Genomic DNA, 22,250 nt, shown 5'->3' with positions numbered 1-22,250 from the left:
GAACCTGGCCTTGCGAGCAATCGTGGGGGCGGGACGCTACGTCAGGAACGACGTGGTGAGGCGCGACCTTAAGATCGAGACGATCGAGGAGTTTGTGGTCCGCCTGGCACGCTCAATGTATGAGCGGGCGGAGGCCGGACCATACTCCCATTTAAAGGGGTTCGCGCCCCTACACGATCGACCACCTGGGGGGCGCCCGCTCCCGCGGGAACTCCCTGGACTGGCGACCTCCGACCATCAGGAGGCCGATCGTCCGCTCGGTATGACGACGCAATAAGTACCGAATCACCCCCTCAACAGGGGGATGATAGATATTTTTAATATTTGTTCATTATTTTATTATGTTTTAAATAACATTATATTATTATGAATAAATATCATGAATCCGGGGGGTATTCACCACCTGAGAATCTGCCCGGGCAAAGAGGGTATCCTCGAGACCCGAAATTCCATGCCCACCGCCCTTATGTTAGCATTGCCTTAGCATATGAGAGACCCGGAGGGTATGACGTCCCACTACTGACTGACTGACTGGCCTAAGCATGAAAACGCGTATCTTGAACGCCCCCGCAATTTCGTAGTACCCGCCGTCAAAGTCACAGTGCCACAAACCCGCAAACTGGATTGCAGTGTCTCAGGATTACTCTCTGGATTGCAGTGTTTGATCGGATCACAGTGCAGGATTACAGTGCAAGGAAGGAACCCAGACCAGCGAGAGGATCCCGTAGGAGGCTACAAGCAACCGCCGGAACCACCGCTGCGACTGAAAGGTACCACTCCGAGCTCTCTTTCCAACTTTTTCGGCCTACCCTCCGCATAGCTTCATTTCGGGGAGCGAGCAGGATAGCACCATCGTGTGTATCCACTCACCTATCCCTTTTCTGCGAAAAGGGCGTTGTGTTGGACAGTCCGCGCGTAACTGATTTCCGTCGTCCGTCGCTGGCACCCTCGCCCGGCTTCACACAAGCGTGATTAACCCGGTGTGGGATGGCCGCGCGGCGACAGAAGAAGCAAGAAGAGGAGACGCGTCGGCTGTCCGACGCGACCCGCCCTGCAGCAGAAGGGGATGAGGGTAGGAGAGTGATGGTGCGCGACCTGTTCGCGCCCCGGAACGTCCTACCACCCCCCGCGGAGGGGCCACTGCACACCATGTTTGTGGTGAGCAGAGGCCGAAGGGGTGCTCGGAGTGGTGGCCGGACCCGCCAAGCCGCCCAACCATCCGGCGAACACCCAACCGGACCCGAGCCCCAGGACCACCCTCAGGAACAGACTCCCGAGGAGGAGGAAGCCCCCGGACCGAGCATGCCGAGCCTGGACCCGCTCCCGCTCCCGAGCCAGCCCGAGTCTGTGGCCATTACAACACCAATGAGGGCGAGTAAAATCCCAAGACGGGTCTCGCCCTCCGACCCGATTCTGGAGAGACCAGCTAAGCTGCAGACTCGGGAAGCCAGCAAGTCAAGCCAATCCTCGTCAGAATACGAGACAAGCGTGGAGGAACCGGACGCTGAGGTGGAGGTTGCTACTGCTGTATTGCATAAGGTAATCGCGCACCGATCTCCCCCGCGATCCCCCTCCCCATCCACACCGCCCCCGAGGGCACCCTCCGTCGAGGCCGGCCTCGACAGCACGTCGTATGCGAATTTAGCATCGATGTCGTCACCGTCCGGCCGGGCGGAGGCGACCGCGAACCCCACCAATCCCGCACAAGCCCCACCCTCTCCCCCCCGCGACGATATTCAGGTTGCAGTAGGTAGGGACAGGGTTAGTGGCGGCCCAGCCTCACCTCATGGTGTAAGGCAGGGCCTTTCATATGCTGAGGCAGTGGTGACACAGGCGCCTCAGAGCGCCTCACCACCACCTATCCCCACGACATCGGCAGCTGCACAAGCGCCGCGCTCACCCGTCGTCGGTGGGCCCTCCCAGGGTCCTCGTGACGGCGACAGACCAAAGGGCTACCCTCCCATTGTTGTGGAGCGTATGCCCAATTGGACGCAGCACTTTGAGGTGCTGCATACCCGACTGGGCCGTGCGCCAAGCGCGCGACCTTATGGAAGGGGGATTCGCTTTATCCCTCAAACCCCGGAAGAATACAGGGTGATCCAAGGCTTCCTGACCACCCTGTCCGACACTGAGCCGGACCTGTCGTGGTATTGTTATACCCCACGGGAGAACCGCCCTACTAAGGTAGCCGTGCGGGGTCTCCCGGGGGATACCAATCCCGAGAGGGTGTGCGGGGCGCTCAGGGGCCTTGGGTTCCCTGTACGCTTCGCGACCTATATCCCGCCCAGAAGAGGACGTCCCGGTTGCACATTCCATGTGCAACTCGACCACATGGACCAGGAGCAGCTCGCGCGCCTGTATAGGGTAAGTGAGCTGCTTTACATGCCAGGGGTAGTTGTCGAGGCGTGGAGGGGCCGCGGCGGCCTGGCCCAGTGCCATCGCTGCCAAGGCTTCGGCCACGCCTCGTATAACTGCTTCAGGCGGCCCAAGTGCGTTCGATGTGCACAGGGACATGCCACCCGGGACTGCCCCCTCCCGCGTGACGCGCCGGCGAAATGCGCTAACTGCCAGGGGCCGCACATGGCTAGCGATAGACGTTGTGCGGTCCTTAGGCGTGTGGCGCGCGCCAAAAGCGTCACGCTACCCCCACCGATCCCCGGCCCTCGCCAAGTGCGTGGAGCCGCGCCCCCTCCCCAGGCACCCCCTGCCAGAGGTCGTGCGCCGCCCACAGCAACGGGATCCGAAGTGCGGCAAGTGGAGGAGTACGCACCCACGGCCGGTGCGTCTCTTATGGCCCCGGCGAGGCCTCCGACGTCTGAACGCCGTAAAAAGCAGAACAGGCGTCGGAACCAAGCCAAGCGGAGGCGCGAGGAGGCTCGGAGAGCACCACTCGCCGAGTCAACTCCACAGACCATGGAGACAGACCATCCAGCTCCAGAGACGCATCCGGCCGTGGAGGCGACCCCCACCCCGACGGCGGCGCCGGTGCGGGCGAGGGCACGCCCAGAGCCCGAGCCGGCGCGGCCGCCGCGGCAGCCCGCCCCAAGACCCACCCGTGCCCCAGTCCCGGCCCAGTCTGTCGCCGAGGAGGGCACAGGACGTGTAAGACCGCAGAGGCGGATTAGAATCGAGGTACCCCAAGACCACCCGACTCCCCGCCCCCGCAGTTCCATTACACCCGTCCCCGTTGAGCGGCCCTTTCGGGCCCTCGGGCTGGACACGCCCGCTGACGTGCTCGTCACAGCCGCCCAGGCAATCAGCGAGGTCGTGGCCCAGCACCCGGACCTCATTGCGGCCGTTCAACGCATTATCCGCGACCTCCTCGGCATCCAGTGTGGCATCCCTCAGGGTGCTGTACTGGAATCCGGGAGGCGTTAAATCCCACCTGCATGCGTTGCGTGGCCTCGTCCGGGAGCAGGACATTCACGTCGTGCTCCTGGGCGAGACTAAGCTACGCGCAGGCCTCGATTTTAGGCTGCCTAACTACCACGTGTACCGACGTGACGAAATATCGCCCGTGGGATTTCCTTACAGGGGAACCGCGGTTGCGGTGCGCCACGACTTGGTACACGAGGAGTTGCCACTCCCGGCCTTCACCCAGACGCGCTCCATAGGGGTAGCGCTGAGTGCGGCCGGGAAGGACCTGCGGATATACGCGGCCTACCGCCCGCCTGGTCCCCAATTTGACCCGCAGGACATCAAGAACATCATGGACAGTGGTGCTCCGACCTTGGTGGCTGGCGACCTCAACGCCAAGCACTTGGCTTGGGGATCCAGAGTCACAACCACCGCGGGACGGAAGCTGTACGATGACGCCGAGGTTAAAGGGTATGAGGTACAGGGGCCCGAGGCACCGACCCATATCCCCTCGACCGAGTCCCACCGCCCAGATGTCCTGGACATTGTGCTTCACAAGGATCTCCCGTGTCCAGTCCATGTGGAGGTGTTGTATGACCTGGACACACAACACCTGCCCATATTGGTCGTTCTTGGCCTTGGGGCAGCGTGTGTCGAACCCCCCAGACTCCGTAATAAGACGGACTGGGATAAATTTAAAAATCTATTACCAACAGTAAAGTTTAGCGGCTCGCTCTCCTCCGCCGAGGGGGTCGAAGCCGCCACCGAGGCAGTACAGACCTCCATTGTTAAAGCCCTGGCGGCTTCGACTTCGCAGTCCCCTGTGGAGACGGGCCGCTATAGAACACCACTCCCAGTCCGTCTTAGCGACATGCTCGCTAAGAAACGCAAGCTGCGCGAGCTCTGGGCGCGCACGCGCTGTCCCCGGGTCAAGCGCGACCTGAACGCGCTGGCCGAGCGGCTGTCTGGTGAGATGGCTGAGTTGCGAGGGGCCACCTGGGAGATGCGAATCGACCAGGCGGGCGAGTCGCAGACGTCGCTCCACCATCTTAGCAGACAGCTGACACGAGCCAAGGTCCCCGTCACCCCCCTCCTAGATGGAGCGGGGAGACGGGTCCATGCCGCGAAGGACCGCGCGGAGATCCTTGCGGGGTACATGGAAGAGCAGTTCTCGCCCCATCCACCCGCACAGTCAGTCTCCGCGCATCACGAGTATGTGGAACGTAGAGTAGGGGACCTCCTTAGGGGTCCGACACCGGCACTCGAAGGGATCGAGTTTATCTCTCCCACTGAGGTAAGGAAGGCGGCACTACGTCTACCCAGGCGTAAGGCCCCAGGCCACGACGGGATCCCCAACATGGCGTTAGGTATGCTGTCCAGAGGGGCCCTGGTCGCAGTGACTCGGGTCTTTAACGGCATCCTCCGCACAGGCTATTTCCCGACCACCTGGAAACTAGGGAAGGTAATCGTCCTCCCGAAACCGGGGAAAGACCGACGTCTCCCGGCTAGCTACCGCCCCATAACCCTGTTATCAACCACAGCTAAGCTGTTTGAGAGACTGGCGTTGAAACGACTGCGTCCGTTCCTTAATATAAGGGACGAGCAGTTCGGGTTCCGCGCTGGTCACTCTACAACGCTGCAGCTCACGCGGGTTATCCATCATTTATCATCTGAGCTCAATTACGGGCGTCACACGGTCGGCGTCTTTCTCGATATCGAGAAGGCGTTCGACCGCGTATGGCACGATGGGCTCATATGCAAAATGATGGATACACCTGCCCCGGCGACGCTGATACGGTTGATAGCATCGTTTTTAAGTGAGCGGCAGTTCTTTATTTCGGTTGAGGGCGTCGCCTCAGACCCTAGGCCCATCCTTGCGGGGGTGCCGCAGGGCAGCTGCCTCTCTCCGTGGCTCTACGCACTCTACACCAACGACGCTCCCACTCTACACGGTCACCTGGAAGACTGGGAGCGAGACGTTATGCTCGCGTTGTTCGCAGATGACAGTGCGTACTTCGCGTCGTCCCGTCGGGCGGACATTGCTGCACGGAAGATGCAACGTCTGCTAGACCTGTTACCTATGTGGCTAGATAAGTGGCGCATGGCTGTCAATGTCGGAAAGACAGTCGCAATACTTTTCAGCCGCAAGCGTATCATGCCGGCTCCGCTGAGGCTCCGTGACACGGAGATAGCTTGGCAGCCTTTAGTTAAATACCTAGGATGTAACATCGATCGCTCGTTGCATATGGTCCCGCAGGTGGAGCAAGCGCTCCGCCAGGCCCGAGCGGCCCGAGCGATGCTCCGACCGGTGCTTACATCCAGGTTACCGTTAAGGACGAAACTAGGGATCTACAAGACCTATGTTCGTTCACGACTTACCTACGCGGCACCGGCATGGTACGCGTTGGTTTCCAGGTCGAACCGACAGCGTCTCCAGGCGCAGCAGAACCTGGCCTTGCGAGCAATCGTGGGGGCGGGACGCTACGTCAGGAACGACGTGGTGAGGCGCGACCTTAAGATCGAGACGATCGAGGAGTTTGTGGTCCGCCTGGCACGCTCAATGTATGAGCGGGCGGAGGCCGGACCATACTCCCATTTAAAGGGGTTCGCGCCCCTACACGATCGACCACCTGGGGGGCGCCCGCTCCCGCGGGAACTCCCTGGACTGGCGACCTCCGACCATCAGGAGGCCGATCGTCCGCTCGGTATGACGACGCAATAAGTACCGAATCACCCCCTCAACAGGGGGATGATAGATATTTTTAATATTTGTTCATTATTTTATTATGTTTTAAATAACATTATATTATTATGAATAAATATCATGAATCCGGGGGGTATTCACCACCTGAGAATCTGCCCGGGCAAAGAGGGTATCCTCGAGACCCGAAATTCCATGCCCACCGCCCTTATGTTAGCATTGCCTTAGCATATGAGAGACCCGGAGGGTATGACGTCCCACTACTGACTACTGACTGGCCTAAGCATGGTCTCAGCAGAGAAGAATACGAAGAAGACTCCTGAAGAAGAAGAAGACTCCTGGGGAAGAAGAAGACTCCTGGGAAGAAGGAAGAAATCTGAAGAAGGAAGCGTTCCTGTTTAAGAAGAGGAAGTAGGGGTTAGGTCGGGATAGGGAAGAGGCTTTGGCTGGCCTACACTCTTGTTTCTATTGCACGTCAATTATTGTTTCTATTGCACGTCACCCCTTCCCCGCACCTACCCTCTCTACGGCACGGGACAGGCGCAACTCCCCGACGCGACGACTATCACCACGAGCGGGCTTCCGGCGCCGGACGGAAGAAGGCCGTCCGTACAACATCACGCCCGCACCCCTATACGGTCGCAGGTTAGGTGGCGGCGTGGCATACCACCACAGCGCCCCGCGACAAACACTATCTATTACGATTTAAGAGGTAAAGCCCAACGACAGACGAACAGACCGCAGAGGGTTTCGTTTTAACCTTTGAGTACGGAATCCTAAAAATCATTCTACAAGAGCGCATTATAGATATGTTTCAGAACATTTGAGTTATAGGGAAATAACATTATTATTTTCTAAACTAAAAATCACGATATAAAAGTTACGCCTATTGAAACTAAATAGCAATAATTATTTGCAATCTAAAGTTGCGATGAACTTTGCTGAAGGTGTTTGAAAAATCTCGCCTCGAAAATCGTTAATCCAGAGGATGTTTATAAGGACAATGGTACAAAACTATTAATGTTTAAAAAATTTTTAACAAAAAATACAACCGACTTCTATGTCACTACAAAGTAAAAAATAATTCGAATAAATGTTGGTTTAGTACATATTTCTGAAGTCGGCGCTCAATATATTTCGTTGGATAACGATGTAAACAGCGTGTCTAATATGTGTGCGTGTCTAATTCGGCGCTCAATATATTTCGTTGGATAACGATGTAAACAGCGTGTCTAATATGAGCGCCGACTTCAGAAATATGTACTAAACCAACATTTATTCGAATTATTTTTTACTTTGTAGTGACATAGAAGTCGGTTGTATTTTTTGTTAAAAATTTTTTTTCACCCTTTTTAGTGATGACATAATAACATTTATATTAATACAATATAAAATTGTATAAGCGAGATCATGAATTAAGGTAAGGTCTGAATTTACATTGATTGGAACCGCCCGCTCGCAGGGCGCTGCCGCGCCCTGCTCGCTTAGTTTTATATTGTCTTATATGTTCCAACCTAACCTAACTAAATAGTCAATGATGAACTGGCTTTGCAATTTCATTAGAACCAGTAAATATCTTCAAACACAACTCAATTATTCCCATTGGTTGAGGAGTTACATATTTTGTCTCCGAGCCACATTATCAGACCCTTAAATAGTCAATGATGAACTGGCTTTGCAATTTCGTTAGAACTTTCACCAAATATCTTCAAACACAACTCAATTATTCCCATCGGTTGAGGAGTTACATATTTTGTCTCCGAGCCACATTATCAGATCCTCAAATAGTCAATGATAAACTGGCTTCGCAATTTCATTAGAACCTACACCAACATTCTTCAAACACAACTCAATTATTCCCATCGGTTGAGGAGTTACATATTTTGACTCCGAGCCACATTATCAGACCCTTAAATAGTCAAAGATAAACTGGTTTTTCAATTTCGTTAGAACTTTCACCAAATATCTTCAAACACAACTCAATTATTCCCATCGGTTGAGGAGTTACATATTTTGTCTCCGAGCCACATTATCAGATCCTCAAATAGTCAAAGATAAACTGGCTTCGCAATTTCATTAGAACCTACACCAAATATCTTCAAACACAACTCAATTATTCCCATCGGTTGAGGAGTTACATATTTTGTCTCCGAGCCACATTATCAGATCCTCAAATAGTCAATGATAAACTGGCTTCGCAATTTCATTAGAACCTACACCAAATATCTTCAAACACAACTCAATTATTCCCATCGGTTGAGGAGTTACATATTTTGACTCCGAGCCACATTAGCAGACCCTTAAATAGTCAATGATGAACTGGCTTTGTAATTTCATTAGAACCTACACCAAATATCTTCAAACACAACTCAATTATTCCCATCGGTTGAGGAGTTACATATTTTGACTCCGAGCCACATTATCAGACCCTTAAATAGTCAAAGATAAACTGGTTTTTCAATTTCATTAGAACCTACACCAAATATCTTCAAACAAAACTCAATTATAGCCATCGGTTGAGGAGTTACATATTTTGTCTCCAGAACCCACTCTGATCCTCATCATATTTAAATGGGACCAACTTGTAGCAATTGTCCACACACGAAATTAAAGGCATTAAAATAGGTTCATAAATGGCGAAGTTATGGCTGTTATATTTACATGGGTGGAGGAGTTCCCCTCTTTTTCTCCAGAACCAATCGATGGATCCTAACCATATTTAAATGGGACCAACTCGCAGCTCGTCTCTACACAATAAAAAAAGAATTATTAAAATCGGTCCACTAACGGCGGAGTAATTGCTGTACATACATAAAAAAAAAAAAAAAAAAAAAAAAAAAAAAGATACCGGCCGAATTGATAACCTCCTCCTTTTTGAAGTCGGTTAAAAATATTGAATTGTCATCGGTCCTTAATAAGTATGCCAAATTTCGAGTTAATCCGACGTTTTGAAGGGGGTTAAAATCATGTTCAAAGATTCCGTTACATACTAACATACCAACATACATACGTCTGAAGCTAATAAAAGCGTGTTAAAAAGGTTATATGATATTTTTCGATTCAGTTTTCTTATTCTGACGATTTCAAAAAAAAATATAAGAATGTATGAACAAGTAATTAATTTAAAAAATCAAAAACCCGACTGCACCAAAAAGGCTGAAGTAGAAATTCCAAAAGCAGTGAAATAGGCATTTCATTATTTTTATCCAGAAAGCCAAATACAAAGTTTCATAGTAGTTGTCTGCTTCAAAAACAAAAAATGTTCAAACAATATTATCCTATTTTATTTTATCCTCGTAGTGTTCATTTACGCTATATAAAGAACCTATGTGTAAAATTCCAGCACGCTTAAGTTCAGCGGTTTCCCTTTGCGTTGATCTCTGGCACATCAACTCTCTCATTTAGTCAGACAGTCATCTCGATGTATATATACGAGTATATATGTACTAGCTGACCCGGCAAACGTTGTGTTGCCATATAAATAAAAAAATGTTAAGGATGAACAACCCTTATCACTTAGGTGTAAAAAAAAATAGATAGTGGCCTATTCTCAGACCTACTGAATATGTATATAAAATTTGGTGAAAATCGGTGAAGCCGTTTCGGAGAAGTACGGTAATTAACACGAGAATTTTATATATAAGATATATTATATAATGTATGTGTAATCTCCTCTTAATTTCCTTTATTTTGACACCCTACTCGATAGGTTTGGTTAACTTTTTTAAAACGTGTTACTATTTCGCGAAAAAATTCACCATTTACGGTCTATAAAATATATATCTTCAGTAAATCAAAGTTTCGGTCATTATTTTACCTCGTTAGAGGTAGCATTTCATTATTTTTATCCAACAAGCCTGATACAAAATGTCATAGTGTTTGCTTCAAAATTGACGATAGTTCAAATGAACTTTTAACCCTTATTTTACCCTCTACGGGGTTGATTTTTCGGAGGGGGATAAATAAGTGCGTCCTTATAATTCTTCCAAATACAAAATTTTATAGTAGTTGCTTCAAAATTAAAGGATTTCAAAAAAACTGTTTTACCCTATTTTACCCTCTTAAGGGTAGAATTTCCAAAAGGCCTTTCTTAGTACTTATTCAAGCTATATAGAGAACCTGTGTGCAAAATTTCAGAACTGTAAAGTCCTTGGTTTAGGCTGTACGTTGATTTCTGAAAAATGAAAAAGTCATTTAGTTAGTCAGTCAGTCAGTCACCTTACTGTTTTATATATATACAAATATGTTTTTATAATCTCCGTTTAATTTCCTTTCATTTGATACCCTACTCGATAGGTTCGGTTAACTTTTTTTTTTTAAATGTGTTACTGTTTCGCGCCAAAAATCCGCCATTTTGATTTTTTTTTACTAACACCTATCTAAGGACACTCGGGTCATTGAGACAAATATAATGACACTTTAACCGTTGAAATTCATCCAGCCGTTTGTTAGATCGGATCAAATAAAGAAAGACAAACATACAAGATACGCGCGAAAAACATAACCCTTCCTTGGCAGTCGGGTAATAATAATAAAGTATTTTCCTAAAAATGAGCATTTTCCTTTAGGTTGTGATGCATAATTACTTCCCAGGGATTCCTATCAGATAGCATAATAATACAGGATGTTTCTTTTTTCAAAATGACTTTTTTTCACTACTTCGACGTGTGGTAATCGGTAATTCAGCAGATTATGATGTTGCCCGTTTCCTAGCATTATTTTCTTTATATTAAAAAGAAAATTGACCACGCTCGAGCATGCTCGAGCGTGGCCCAGTGATCGATTTTTTTGATTCTGCAAACACCCCGACATAGAAAGCTCATTAATGGTTTAGGATACTCTACAGGGTGTAAGGTATCTCCCATATCTTAGTCTGTCGCGCTCGAGATACTCCCGAAATCCCCTCTTGGGCTCCCCAACTATTACTTACCCAATGAAATATGATTTCTATTACTGGTCACATTGTAGATCTTCGTTTGTCTGCCTGACTGTCGGCGTGTTCGAGCCGTTTCCCAGCCAGCGGCCACCAGGGCATTGGTGACAATGTCCACTGGAATGAAGTCTATACGACGGTTCCCATCGAGCAGCATTACGTGCATCATGCCCAGAATACCGCCGAGTATGAGCTGTCAGAAACCGAAGATATAGTTATATAGCTTTAGATTAGGTAGCCAGCGTGGTGATGTAATTTCTTTTATTTAATCTACTATACAGTCCATCTGTTGGTAAGTGGTCAGTTGCGTCTACAGATATTTGTGACCAACTCCATATAGAGCAAGTCCTACCTGAAGTCCATCACAGACCCGATTAGACCCTGAAGTCAGCAATAGATATGTTGCTACCCCTCAGGACTAAGATTAAGCGCTTCGTGGAAGTGTCTAGCTTGGTAATATCTTTGTGTCTCCTGAGTAGACCTACTGACGGTATCATACAAAAATATTCTTCTTTCTTATGGTATTTTGTATAAATAGTTCCACTTACCCCGTTAGCCCCTAGTACCTGGTTGGAGTCAACCCATCCTGGAGATGGCTCCCGGTATGCTGCAACTACTAAAACAATATTTTGAAGATACTGTTAAAACGCTGCAAAGGGATTCCCCTTGAAGTGCCACAACTGTCCCTGTAGTTTCGGGACCAGAATAGGGCGACGGTATCCCCTGCCTGTCGTAAGAGGCGACTAAAAGGGGGCTTCCGGGGTTGCGGGCGGCAAGAGTGAGAGCTTGAATCGCCTGGTAAGCGACCCTGGGAAGGGCGGCGGTATGTGTGGTCGCATACCGTCGTACGCACCAGACGGTGCGGCGAGCGTCAAGTTCACCTGGGCGGAGCCCGACGGGGCAACGCGCTAAGAGGACTCCGGTTGTGTTCCTTTGGAGATCACGGAGCCCTCTACGTAGCGCCGAGGACGGCCACCGGAGGGGTTTTAGTGCGGTAAGAATCCCACATAACCCTGCGTCGCTCCCACGGCACGGGGTACCTTTTGAAGGTTTCCCCGTCGTAAACAAAAAAAAAAGGGATTCCAATAATACAATATATTCTTCCATAATAATATATTATTATTATTTACAATAATATATTATATCTTCATCCAATACTTTATCACACTTCCTTCGCAAAAGACATTGCAAAAATCAGATGACATTAACATTACTCAGAGCAAGACTGTATATTTCAAAAATATAAAAATAAATAAGTATTATAAAAAACCTCCAGTCTCCAAACCTACCTATAGCTGGTCTGACGATGCACACGGGCAGGTCAGCTGCCATCGTCCTCACCGTCTCCTCCGCCACCGCCTTTGTGAATGTGTACGTGTTTGGCCAATCAGACCCACGACTGTCAACAAATATTAGGCAAATTTTAATAATTGATACCATTTTTCTAAATAAAGAATGTTAATGAAAAGTTTTACTTATTTGTAAATTTTTATATGGTGAATGTATTTTATATGTAAAAATTAAAAATATTAAATGAAATAGCTTATTGTAGGGATTCCAAATATATTTTTGTTTTATCCCAGGCATGTGCCTCTAATTTTTCAAAATTATGAGCATATTAGAAATTAATTATCACTTGCTTTAACGGTGAAAGAAAATACTGTGAGGAAACCTGAGAGCGAGCAGAGAGAGCATACCTGAGAGAACTTTAAAAAAATCTAAAAAGTATGTTAGGTGAAATCTACTAATACACGCTTGGCCAGCGCGATAGAATATGGCGTAATCTTCTTCAATCTGAAAGGAGACCCATGCCTAACAGTGGGACAGTAATAGTTTGACGATGACGACACTCACCTTTTTAAAATGTCATTAAGGTAGTCAATCTCATTATTTTCCGCCAACGTAATCATATCCTCAGGCGCTATCGGAGCCTCGTAGAAATCTTCACGCACTGCCTTATTGACACGATGTTTAGTAGCATGAGAGTACGCAGTGGACACATGCACCATTGATCTGTTAACATTAACGTTATTTTAAGGAGGTAGAACCCTTTGTTGAACGATCCAGTGGAACGATCGCTTCAACGATTGCCTAATAACATGTTCTGGTTTGGACTGTGTAGTAAGGGGGACATGCTACGTTCCAACTTAGTCCTTAGCGATAAGAGTGTTAGTGATCACGAGCGTAGGTAGACAATAATATCGATTTTAAATATCTTTGCTACTTATTAACACGCTTTTATTAGCTTGGGTTGTATGTATGTGGGAGAATGCTTCATTTCATATATAAATATTCCGTTTTTAAAATCACATGATATTAATTTCGAACTACCGCTCCGTATTAACAATTGGCTACCTGTATCATGGTGTAAAAAAGGGCGCGCAACTGTCAACAGATCAGAAGTTGTCCAATAGTGGGCACGGCACGGTGGTGCTCTGAACTGTTTGGTGTTTTGCTTGGGTGTTATTGTTACTATGGTGGCATTAACGCTTATTCATTTAATTATTAACCGACTTCGAAAAAGGAGGAGGTTACTCAATTCGACCGTATATATATATATTTTTTTTTTTTTTTTTTTTTATGTTTGTTCGGCGATTTTTTCGCGATGCCGCGACCGATCGACATGATTCATACACCATTGTATGCGGCTAGTTTCACAGGGGGTCCCATTTCGAGGAAATTTGAAAATTTTCGCCAGTTTTCCCGGAAAATTGGAAAACCCGATTTCATATAAACTTGAATAAGTCGAGTATTTCTTAACCAATTTTAATTTTCTTTTTTTTATATGAAAGGGTGTTTCGTTGCGGTACTTTCCTACCTTAACATTAGTACGCTCTGATGATTAGAATTTAAGTTATGGGGTGGAACTCATCATCACTACCCCTGCTTTTTACATATTTTATGACAACTTACCTTCTGCCCACTCAATTCTCATGAAACTTAAAATGAACATTGAGTGTCTAGGTTATCATGATATGATGGAAAATTTGACCTTCAACTCTTCAACCCTGGTAATGCAGAAGTGCCTCCTGCCTCAACCATACAAGTTAGGCATTTGGAACTTATGGATATTTAATAAAGTCGATAAGTTGAGATATATGATGGAAAATTTGACCTTCTACTCTTCAACTCTGATAATGCAGAGGTGCCTCCTGCCTCAGCCATACAAGTTAGGCATTTGATGCTTATGAATATTCAATAAGGTTGATAGGTAGAGATATATGATGGAAGATATGACCTTCAATTCTTCAATCCTGATGATGCAGAGGTGCCTCCCATGTAAAGTATATAGATTAGACATTTGTTGTAATGAAGTAGCTAGACAGAGATATATGATGAAAAATTTGACCATCAACTCCTTTTTCTTTTCTTAACTATTGAATTAAGGTAAATTGGACCGGTTCACTCGCAGAGTTTTACCACCTAGTTTGATTTATTTACTTATCTGTTCCTACCTAACCTAGCCAATAATTAGTATCTCATAAAGCTTCGACTATAGTGTTTCGTATTGAATTGGTTAGGTTAGGTTGGAACATATAAGACAATATAAAACTAAGCAAGAAGGGCGCGGCAGCGCCCTGCGAGCGGGTGGGTCCAATCCGTATCTATTCAGACCTTACCTTTATTTATGATCACATTTATACAATTTTACATAATATTAATACAAACGTTAGCATATCATCACTAAAAAGGGTGAAAAAAAAATTTTAACAAAAAAATAAAACCGACTTCTATGTCACTACAGAGTAAAAAATAATTGAAATAAATGTTGGTTTAGTACATATTTCTGAAGTCGGCGCTCATATTGGACACGCTGTTATCAAACGAAATATATTGAGCGCCGACTTCAGAAATATGTACTAAACCAACATTTATTTCAATTATTTTTTACTTTGTAGTGACATAGAAGTCGGTTTTATTTTTTTGTTAAAATTTTTTTTTAACTATCTATATATATAAAAGAAAGTCGTGTTAGTTACTCCACTTATAACTCAAGAACGGCTGAACCGATTTGGCTGAAAATTGGTGGAGAGGTAGCTTAGAACCAGGAGACGGACATAGGATACTTTTTATCCCGTTCGACCGCGTTTCCTTGAAGTCATTTTATAACTCAAGAACGGTTGAACCGATTTAGCTGAAAATTGGTAAAGAGGTAGATTAGAACCAGGAAACGGACATAGGATACTTTTTATCCCGTTCGACCGCGTTGCCGTGAAGTCATTTTATAACTCAAGAACGGCTGAACCAATTTGACTGAAAATTAATCGAGAGGTAGCTTAGAAGCAGGAAAAGGACATAGGATACTTTTTATCCCGTTCGACCGCGTTTTCGTGAAGCATTTTATAACTCAACAACGGCTGAACCAATTTGATTGAAAATTGGTGGAGAGGTAGCTTAGAACCAGGAGACGGACATAGGATACTTTTTATCCTGTTCGACCGCGTTTCCGTGAATAAATAAGAGTTGAAAGTTTGTATTAAAGTCCCCCAGTTTTGATGTAAATCTATATGAAAATTGGTATTTGATAGGATTTCGATAGAAAGTAATTAAATATGTATTTTACGATATTTGCAAAATCAACCCTTAAGTTGGTTAAGTAGGGGTTGGAATTTTATTTTAAAATCCGTTAATTTGGAAGCAAAGACTGTAAAAATTTGCATTTGGCTTTAGAAGACACTTCGTTTAGAAGTCGGCAGATTTTGAAGCAAAGTCTATGAAAATTGGAATTTAGCTTTTTGATTCAAAATAATAGAACACATTTTTCACCGTTTTTGGAAAATCAACCCTTAGGGTCGTTTAATCGGGTATGGAACTTTAATTTAATATCCGTTAATTTGGAGCACTAAGAAAATTATCATAAGACATAATGAAGCATCTGAGTCACTGTTTGTTTTTTTAGATCAACCCTTAAGACTGTTATAAACCGCCTTTCTATTTACACACCTGTTTCAGCATTTTTAGCTATTCAACAACCCGATTAGAGTACTATAAGTAAATAAACTTTCTTTAAAAAAACCGTTATTGAAGTTATAGGTACTTCTTTTCGCGTGTTTGTAAAAAAAATAACAAAAAATACAACCGACTTCTATGTCACTACAAAGTAAAAAATAATTCGAACGAAATATATTGAGCGCCGACTTCAGAAAAATGTACTAAACCAACATTTATTTGAATTATTTTTTACTGTGTAGTGACATAGAAGTCGGTTGTATTTTTTGTTAATTTTTTTTTACCCTTTTTAGTGATGACATAATAACATTTATATTAATACAATATAAAATTGTATAAACGTGATCATGAATTAAGGTAAGGTCTGAATTTACATTGATTGGAACCGCCCGATCGCAGGGCGCTACCGCGCCCTGCCCGCTTAGTTTTATATTGTCTTATGTGTTCCAACCCAACCTAACTAAATAGTCAATGATGAACTGGCTTTGCAATTTCATTAGAACCTCCTACACCAAATATCTTCAAACACGACTCAATTATTCCCATCGGTTGAGGAGTTACATATTTTGTCTCCGAGCCACATTATCAGACCCTTAAATAGTCAATGATGAACTGACTTTGCAATTTCGTTAGAACTTACACCAAATATCTTCAAACACAACTCAAATATCCCCATCGGTTGAGGAGTTACATATTTTGTCTCCGAGCCACATTATCAGACCCTTAAATAGTCAATGATGAACTGACTTTGTAATTTCATTAGAACCTACAATAAAAAATAACACAATAAAAAAAGAATTATTAAAATCGGTTCACTAACGGCGGAGTAATTCGTGTACATACATAAAAAAAAGATACCGGCCGAATTGATAACCACCTCCTTTTTGAAGTCGTTAAAAAAATAACAGAGTGCAGAGAGGTAGAGTGAATTTTATTTAATTGTATTTTTTATTTTCCTGTTCTCCTGTGGCCATTTCCTAATATTTACCAGTAGTTTATGGACATAATACATAAATTACACGAGTGAAACCACGAGGTACAGATAGTCACTCATAATTAGGTGGTACGAAGTTCACCGGGTCATCTAGTATTTTTATAAATATTGGTTAAATTAGTTGAATCGAAATACCATTGTAGATCTACCTACCGGCGCGCCCACATGTATGTACTCGTATGTAACAGTAACGGAATCTATGAACCAGATTTCTATCCACTTTGAACGTTCAGTTTAATTCCAAATTTTGAAGAATTATCAAATACCGATGACAATACACGATTTTAATAATTTTGTACCATTAACAGGTGTTATATTATTTTCAAAATACTTATTTTCACAGACCTTTCTTTAATATAGCGGATTTTTAGAGGCTTTCATTTAATTAAGCCCTTATTGTATGATTTTTTTTTATTAGGTGCTTAATTCATAACAAATATTTTTATAAGTATTCATAGGCCGTAGTTATTAAATGTGTGATATAACTGAATTATTCCACTTACTTAAGCTGGCGACAAGCCCTGGCCAAGAGCATCATTTCTCTGGTCCCTCGTACATTGATGGTGGTCGCACAACGCACCTCCTCTTGGAAGTTTACTGTTGCCGCCATGTGGAATATTACATTGACCTGCATAAAACATAATGAACGTGTTCTTCAACATTACGTGAGATACAATTCAATCAGTATCCTTAGTATGAGTTTTTACGTTTACTCGAAAACGTTTACCGTTTACGTATTCGCTCATACAGCGCCCACGTGGACTCAAATCCCGCAATATAAGTTTCAAAAACGGAACTAATAACGGTATACATTTAATCTCGCAACTTTTTGTGGTAGGGGGAACTCCACTGTAGAATTACATTTTTGTTCATTTTATATTTTGATAGGTTTAAGTAGTATATGCATCTATACTATCTACTGGTGACAGATTTTTCGAATAATATTTAACTCAAACAACAAAGTATAATGTATGTAATGTGATACAATGTAACGTAACCTTTTTTTTTTTTTTTTTTTGTCGAGGGGGAAACCTTCAAAAGGTACCCGACAACGCGGGAGCGACGCCGAGTTATGTGGGATTTTTACCGCATTAAAACCCCCCCGGTGGCCGTCCTCTGCGCTGCGTTGAGGGCTCCGGGATCTCCAAAGGAACGCAACCGGAGTCAGGTGAGCTTAACGCTCGCCACACCATCTGGTGTATACGACGGTATGCGACCACACATACCGTCGTCCTTCCCGGGGCCGCTGGCCGGGCGGTACGAGCTCCCACTCTTGCCGCCCGCAACCCCGGAAGCCCCCTTTTAGTCGCCTCTTACGACAGGCAGGAGATACCGTAGCCCTATTCTAGTCCCGGAACTACTGGGACAAATGTAACGTAACCTAATACAATGTACTGTAATAAATTAGAATAATTTAGTGACAAATTTGCATGTCCTACAAGACATGAATTATTCTGCAACTAAACGATTTGATTTGAATGTGGCCTTCGGGGGGCAGAGGAAGGTAGTGGTAGAACTCTTTGTGGTTCAACTCCGGCGGCACCACCGCCACATCTATTTGTACCTAATAACAGCAGTGTTAGGCGCTGCTGTGTTCCGGTTTGAAGGGTGTGGTAAGGGAGACAGACTTTTCCGAGGCGTTCCAGCTTAGTCCTCAGGGGTAGCGGCGCATCTGTGGCCGACCTCAGGTAGGAATACCTAATCCTATCTGGGGTTTATTACAGATGTCCATGGGCGGCAGTAGCCACTTACCATCAGGTGGACTACATGCTCGTCTGCTACTCTTATATTAAAAAAAAAAACAAATAAAAAAAGAGGATCAAGCAGTTGCTCAGTAGTATAAACGACATAATGGCATCGAGCACAACAACAGGAAGGTAATGGTAGAATCCATTGTGGTTGGTCTCCGGCGTCACCATGCCCCATCTTTTTCCGCTAATAACGGCAGTGTTAAACACTGCTGTGTTCTGATTTGAAAGGTAAGGGAAATATGCTTTTTCGAGGCATTTCAGCTTAGTCTTCATGGCAGTGCCACAAATGTGGTAGACCTCACGTAGAAATCTAATTTTATCTGGGGTTCATTACAGATGTCCATGGGTGGCAGTAATTGCTTACCATCAGGTGGACTGCATGATTGTCTGTTACTTTTATATTATATAAAAAAAAGCTTAGCTCTTCACGCGTAATGGCATGTCTGTGGCCGACCTCAAGAATCAATCTAATCTTATCTTCAGTTAGTTATAGATATCCATGCGCCGCAAGCGCGAAGCGCCGCACACAAAGTACAATAATAAAAGAAGACATTACCTCCTCAGTGATAGTCTTCCAGTCATCTTCACTCAGACCCATCTTGAGCTCTCTCACATCTCCATCTATTGGGATTATTTTGTCTGTGAAATTTGGGAACAAACTTTTCAAAGGATCGTATACCTGGAAACAAATCTCAAATAAGTTTGTGATATAGAAAAGATGTGCTGAACAAGCGTTCAGGAAATTTAGTGTAAGTGGTCAATGCACATCTGTAACACTGAATAGTATTGGCCGACGTGATCAAGAGCATTACTACCACTGTAACCAAGTTGTAATTAATGAAAGATATGTCCCACAGGCTTATCCTCGCTTCGGGTGACCAGAGGGCTGGCAGCTATATTGCAGTTTGTACTGTGCACGAGATCTTGCTGCTTTTTGCTGTAGAAGAGCTGTGTTGCGAGACTTTTGTTATACGTTTTATACAGCTGTACTTACCGGGTCGGATAGGATATCGTGCAGTCTCACTTGCGCCGGCTTTCCTTTCTTCGGTCGAAGCAAAACGTACACTTTTCGAACATTACAAGATCTGTCAACAATTTTTTTTTATTACAAGCTTTAATTAATAATAGGTGTTATAATTTAAATAAGGATGGGAGTCCACAAGAGACGCGCCCTAAAATAGAGAAGAAATCAAATTTACATGAACATCTAAAAGAATCCAACAATTTTTAAAAAAGTGCAAACTAAATCAAACCTGATGAGTTTCTCGATGAGTTGCTTCCCCAAGAACCCGGAGCCCCCCGTTATGAATATTGTTGCGTCATCGTACAGCTTTGCCACGTCAGAGTCGCCGCGCAGAAGCGCTTCATCTATGTTCCTGTGCTTCGCTTTGAATGCTGTCTCCACTGCTAGAGCTGGATCCATCTATGGTAATGGTCGGTAATTGCATGTGGTGTATATATTGTTTGATAAACTATGATAACCCTTTAGTTAAGAAACTCGGCTTCTTGATGGAGGGGTCCGAGGTTTAAATCTCGGTATACATCTCTGATTTATCAAAGTTATGTGTTTATTAGAAATTAATTAATTATCATTTGCTTAAATGATGAAAGAAAATTGTAATTCACCAAACGAGAGAACGACTTCAAAACCATCAACAAAGAAATTCTTACCGTTGTGAAGTCTACAAAAAGTCACCAAAATTGCTTCAAGCTGTTATCCTGTCAGATATTCCTTCCTGGATTTTCCTTCACTAAATTACTCAGTTCTGTTACTACATATAATGTGACCTAATTTCCTGGTCGCCTGGCATTGTCTGCACCGTAGTACAAATCGTTTTATATCGTTTTATATCGCATTATAAATAGATTTTTGCAAATTTAGTCAAATTAATTTGGCAAAATGTTTTTATTCATTGTGTTATTGCAATATTGAGCTGAGACCAAAAGGAGACCGATACACTTGGGAGTAAGGCATGCAATCCCGTAAAAAAATACAATCCCGGTATTTGCAGGATTGGGCATTTTAATCCCGGATTCCGCGTGGTTAGTAGACCCGCACAGGTTTTTTTACAGTATAGGAGAAGCAGGCGACCGTGCAGTCCGTCTAATGGTACGTGGCTACTGCCGCTCATGGATATCTTAGATTAGATTAGATTTCTAACAATCCTACCTTAAGTCGATTACAGATGGGCCACTATCTCTGAAGATTAAGCTGGAATGCCTCGGAAATGTACCTAAGTTGCCCACGCCCTTCAAAGCGGTACATATCAGCTATGCATTGCTGTTATAAACAAGGAATAGGTCTGGAGCTGGTGTGTCCGGGGTTGAACCACAGGATTCTAGCACCTTCAAAGACTCCAACGTTGTCTATATTCTTTGTCTAAGGCATTTGCGAATGTCGTAGGCAATTAGTTGACCTAAACTTATGCGCTATTCAATGTTAATCATAAAGTCAAATGTCGTAATTTTTTTTAACCATAGTCCAAATTCAATTCAAATTCAAATTCAATTCATTTATTGCAGGATAAGGTGGTATACATGCGTGAAATACATAAGTTTTGTGCTCCTATCCTAACCCAAAGGGTATGCAAATATGTCATAAGTATAGAAATTACATAAATTCTAATTAAAATTAACCTAAATTATTTAAATTAAAACAGGACAAAGCATACAATAATAACATTAAATCTTCATATTAAACTAATAATTATACAATAAAATTGCATGTCACAATTAATAAAAAATATTTTCTTGTAATGGCCTATACTCAAAACAGACAAGATAATAGAAATAATCGCTTTAGTCAATGTCATTAAAAAAATCATTAATGTGGTAGTAGGTCTTGTCAACGAGATACTCATGTAATTTATTTTTAAAATTATGGTTGTCACTTATATGCCGTATGGTTTTTGGTATTTTATTGAATATCACTGGAGCTTTGCAAAATAAACTTTGTTTAAATATATGAGTGTTACATTTCACAGTTTGTAACTTATCCTTAAGACGGGCTCTTGAATGAAATTTAAATAACTCTGGATTACGTTTTACAAATAAAGCGCATTCAAAAATATACATACAAGGTACAGTTAATAACTTTAGTTTTTTGAAATAAGGTTTGCATGATTCTCTCTGGTTCAGATTGCAAATTGCTCTAATGCACTTTTTTTGCGCCTTCAAAACTTTTTCTTTATCTGTAGAGTTACCCCAGAACATAATACCGTATCTGAGAATAGCTGCTACATGACCATGGTAAGCGGTTAATACCGCTTCACGATATACAATTTTTTGTAGTTTACGTAGAACAAATGAAAATTTATTTAGTGTATGGCAGATATAATCCATATGGGCTTTCCAGTTCATCTGTTTGTCAATATGTAAACCCAAAAATTTAATTTTCTCAACGTGTTCAATTGTCGTACCTAGATAACTAATATTAATTTTAGAGCTAATGTCATGTCCTACTTTAAAATTCATTATCTTAGTTTTATTTAAATTAATTCTCAAATTATGATTATAACCAATGTATAATTGATGTCAACGTTTCATTAATATCATTTTCCAAAT

The 22,250-nt window shown here is 43.9% G+C and overlaps 1 protein-coding gene across 1 annotated transcript in view; it reads right to left on the bottom strand.

Annotated features, from left to right (window-relative positions):
- LOC140757012 (fatty acyl-CoA reductase wat-like) overlaps positions 1–12,431 on the bottom strand; it is a 34,175-nt gene extending 21,744 nt beyond the window's left edge. The window contains exons 1-3 of the mRNA XM_073092567.1: positions 12,281–12,431; positions 11,540–11,607; positions 10,989–11,184 (exon numbers count right to left, since the gene is read on the bottom strand). Coding sequence (XP_072948668.1) covers positions 10,989–11,184; positions 11,540–11,607; positions 12,281–12,431 — 415 coding nt within the window. The remainder of the gene's footprint in view (positions 1–10,988; positions 11,185–11,539; positions 11,608–12,280) is intronic.
- Between the last annotated feature and the right edge of the window lie 9,819 nt (positions 12,432–22,250).

The sequence above is a fragment of the Epargyreus clarus genome, unplaced genomic scaffold (assembly GCF_041222505.1).
Source record: "Epargyreus clarus isolate Ecla_fem2 unplaced genomic scaffold, WU_Ecla_fem_2.2 ptg000036l, whole genome shotgun sequence".
Taxonomy (NCBI): Eukaryota; Metazoa; Arthropoda; class Insecta; order Lepidoptera; family Hesperiidae; genus Epargyreus; species Epargyreus clarus.
Note: the sequence above shows the minus strand (reverse complement) of the source record. Positions and strands in the feature narration are given on the sequence as shown.